The 3786-nt window shown below is 40.6% G+C and overlaps 1 protein-coding gene across 1 annotated transcript; it reads left to right on the top strand.

The window, feature by feature from the left end:
* The first annotated feature begins 768 nt into the window (after positions 1–768).
* On the top strand, positions 769–3045 carry LOC149143529 (uncharacterized). The gene has a single exon (XM_089451861.1). It carries the CDS (start codon positions 769–771, stop codon positions 3043–3045), a length of 2277 nt encoding a protein of 758 aa, XP_089307987.1.
* The last annotated feature ends 741 nt before the right edge of the window (positions 3046–3786 follow it).

Genomic DNA, 3786 nt, shown 5'->3' with positions numbered 1-3786 from the left:
AACACAAAATTTTTCCATAACTATACAAGAGGGAGGAAGAACACGAACACGATTTGGAAGCTAAAGGATGATGAAGTTAGAGAGGCCAACTCTTTTCAGTCTTTATCCAAATTGGGAAGGAATCACTTTCAGAATCTGTTTACTGACCAAGGAGGGACAACATTAGCAGAAGTGATCAGAACTGCTCAATGCTTTCCCAGGTATGTAGAGGAGGAGGAAGTAGAGGACCTAATCAGAGAAGTTTCCAAGGAGGAGGTGGAAGGCATTATAAAATCAATGGCCAAAGATAAGAGCCCTGGCCCGGACGGGTGGACCATAGAACTCTTCCAGCATTTCTTTGAACAGATCGGAGCAGAACTATCTGAGGTTGTGGAAGAGTCGAGGAGGAAAGGTGAGATTTATTCCCCCTTCAATTCCACATTCATAGCACTTATTCCTAAAAATGAGGATCCGGAATCCTTTGAAGATTTCAGGCCTATCTCATTGTGCAACTGTATATACAAAATTATTGCAAAAGTGATAGCTGTCTGGTTAAAACCGATTCTGTCAAAATGTATTTCAAATGAACAGTTTGGGTTCCTAGATGGCTGACAAATTCATGAAGCCATTGGAGTGGTGCAAGAGACAATACACAGTATCAGACAAACAAACAAGAAAGGAGCTGTGATTAAAATAGATTTTTCAAAATCCTATGATAGGATCAGCTGGACATATCTGAGGATGCTGTTAACTCACCTAGGATTTAAGCTGGACTTCATCAACTGGGTAATGGGATGCATCACTAGTGTCAGTTTTGCAGTTTTAATCAACGGGGCTGCATCCTCCTTTTTTAAAGGACAAAGGGGCCTAAGACAGGGATGCCCCTTGTCGCCTCTGCTCTTTCTTCTAGTGGCTGAGGGTCTAAGTCAACTGATTCTGGAAGCCAGAAGAGCAGGTTTGGTAAAAGGTTTGGAAGTTGTTGTAAACATGTTCATTTCTCACCTTCTATTTGTAGACGATATCTTATTATTTACAAATGGGAGTTTGAATGAAATTAAAGAACTTAAAAACATTCTTGATTTGTTCATGAAAGCCACAGGGATGCAAGTAAATCTTAGGAAATCTCAGCTCATTATGGAAGGTTTCAACAGACATGAGGAAAGCCTGATCACCTCTATTTTTCCATTTGATGTAAACAACATGGAAAATCCTTTTAAGTATTTGGGTTTCTGGCTGAAGCCAAATGCGTACAAAAAACAAGATTGGAACTGGCTGGTGGCAAAAATCGAAGCAAAAATCACACATTGGAGTTTCAAGTGGCTATCTAGAGCTGGTAGATTGACTCTAGTAAAATCTGTTCTGCAAGCCATGCCGGTTTTCTGGGCAGCCTTGACCTGGGTTCCTAAAGGGATTCTACATAAGATCAGAAGAATATGCAGCAAATTCCTGTGGTCTGGCTCAAAGGAGGACTCAGTCCTCCCCTGGGTTGCATGGGAGAAAGTGGCAAGGCCAAAAGAATGGGGAGGATGGGGAATTAAAAATCTGTATGACTTTAGTCTATCATTGGCAGCAAAATCTGGGTGGAATCTCATCAACTCAGAAAACCTGTGGACAAGAGTGGTAAAGCGGAAATATGTAGATCCTGTTCCACTGGAAGAATGGATCAGAAACCCAAATAAGAAAGGAAGGAATGTTTCGGTGGTATGGAAAGCTACTACAGAGGCATTTAAAATTATTGAACAAGGATTGGCTTGGCAGGTTGGAAATGGAGAAAATTTGAGAATAGGGAAAGATCCGTGGGTTGGCTGCAATGGACAGTTTGCTCTCTCCCCAGGATTGATCAGACATCTGGAATCAAAGGACATTCTCTATCTGAATCAGGTTGAGAAGATTGGCCAGTCCACAATCTGGGGGCAAGCATGGAAGTCTGGTGAAGAATTAGATCTCAGACCCTACTGGTGGAACGAGTGGAAGGCTTTCATTCAGGAACTAATCAGATCAAATGTAAGACTGAAAGACAGTCCGGACCGATTGGTATGGGCTCATGCGGAAACTGGGGCTTACTCTCCAAAGTTCGGGTACAAATTTTTAATGACAAAAAAAGGATGGGAAGAACCGGAATGGTGGGTCAAACAGTTATGGAAACTTAAATGCCCCAAAAAAGCCAGGCTTTTCTTCTGGTGTACTCTAAAAAGGAAAATTCCATCATGGGATATTCTCCAGTCCAGATTCAAGCAAGGCCCAGGGAGATGTCCCTTATGTAAAGCTGACTCGGAGACGATCAACCACCTGTTCATAAAATGTCCTTTTGCCAAAAGAATATGGGGAGAGGTTCAAAACCTCTTACAAAAGCAGTTGAGCTGGAATGGAGATAATATATCCGTGGCCTGGGAAAAGTGGTGGAGGCAGTATACAGAAGGAAATCTACGGAATCTTCCCCCCATCATTTGCTGGGGCGTTTGGATAGCAAGGAACAGGTGTATTTTTACAAACAAAGAAACCTCGGCTAAAATCATTTCTCTCCAGTGTACTGCTATCCTATCCAATATCCCAGATTCAGATGATGCAATGAATAGTAAAAAGAGAAGAGAAGAACAAATCAAAGCAGGAACCCCATGGGCTTATTTCGATGGGGCCTTTCAGATCAATTCAACAGAAGCAGGGATAATTATATGCCTAAATGAAAATCATTCCTTAAAAGCTTCAGTGGGCCTAGGCAACGGAACAAACAATTTTGCTGAACTCTCTGCTTTAAAACTTCTCCTTTGTTGGCTTATTCACAGGAACATCTTCACAGTTCAGATCTTTGGGGACTCCTTAAATATTGTAAAGTGGGTCAATGGTCAAAGTAGATGCCAAAATTACATGCTGACACCTCTATTAGAAGAAATATTGAATTTAAAGCGCTCTTTTAATGATTTTTCAATTGGCCATATTTACAGGGACCGAAATGAATCAGCAGACAGGCTTTCTAAAGATGGTTTGCAACAAACTATGGGCAGTTGGAAAATAGCTGAACAAGATCATGATCAGATCCGTGTGTCGGATCAACCTCCCTATGTTTAGTCTCTTATGTTATCTTTATGTTTGTTTTTACATTTTCTATACAAAAACTGATGTAACCGAATGTATGTACAGTCTGTCTTTTGGCAACCTATTGGCTCTCTTTTTCGTTTTTCCACAGTATCTAACTTCCATATGTGGGTTGTTTTCCTCATCGAGGAGACCCAGGAGTAGATACGCGATCTGGAACTTTGTCATTTTTGGTTTATATGGATGATTGTAGAAAGTAACTGGAATGGGTGCTGAATCTTTTGACCCAGATGTCCAGAGCCTCTTCCTACCTAGTTTTTGTATAGAGAAGGTAGACTCTTCTCTGGAACAGCTGTAGGACTTGCTCATATAGAAAAATGAATGCATTTGCATATACTTGTAACTTTTTATCGATTATATAAAAAGTTCGATTTTTTTCTTTGGAAAAAAAAACATCCTCCGATCACCGAAAGGTGATACAATGCATGCAAACCTTTAAAATATGTTCTCGAGATATGTGCTTCATTAATGCATCGCAATCAAGGAATGGATTCGGGCTTTATTACCATGCCACTATGATTTCGCTGATCGCCGATTGCGATATGCTTTATCGCATCGGAAGATTCAAGTATTCCTTTAATCATGTGTTGATTTGTTATTACCAATTGCCGATGGCGATACGCTTTATCGCATCAGAGAAATTAAAGGGGATCTATTATATTGTGCTTTTTCATTTGACTTCCCCGATATCCGATTGCGATATGCTTTTCGGAT

This window comes from Pinus tabuliformis, chromosome X (genome assembly GCF_031772625.1).
Source record: "Pinus tabuliformis cultivar Carrire ecotype Pingquan chromosome X, CPIR1, whole genome shotgun sequence".
Lineage (NCBI taxonomy): Eukaryota > Viridiplantae > Streptophyta > Pinopsida > Pinales > Pinaceae > Pinus > Pinus tabuliformis.
Note: the sequence above shows the minus strand (reverse complement) of the source record. Positions and strands in the feature narration are given on the sequence as shown.

Excerpts from the sequence above, each read along its gene's own strand:
- LOC149143529 (XM_089451861.1), top strand. The coding sequence starts at position 769 with ATGGGATGCATCACTAGTGTCAGTTTTGCAGTTTTAATCAACGGGGCT.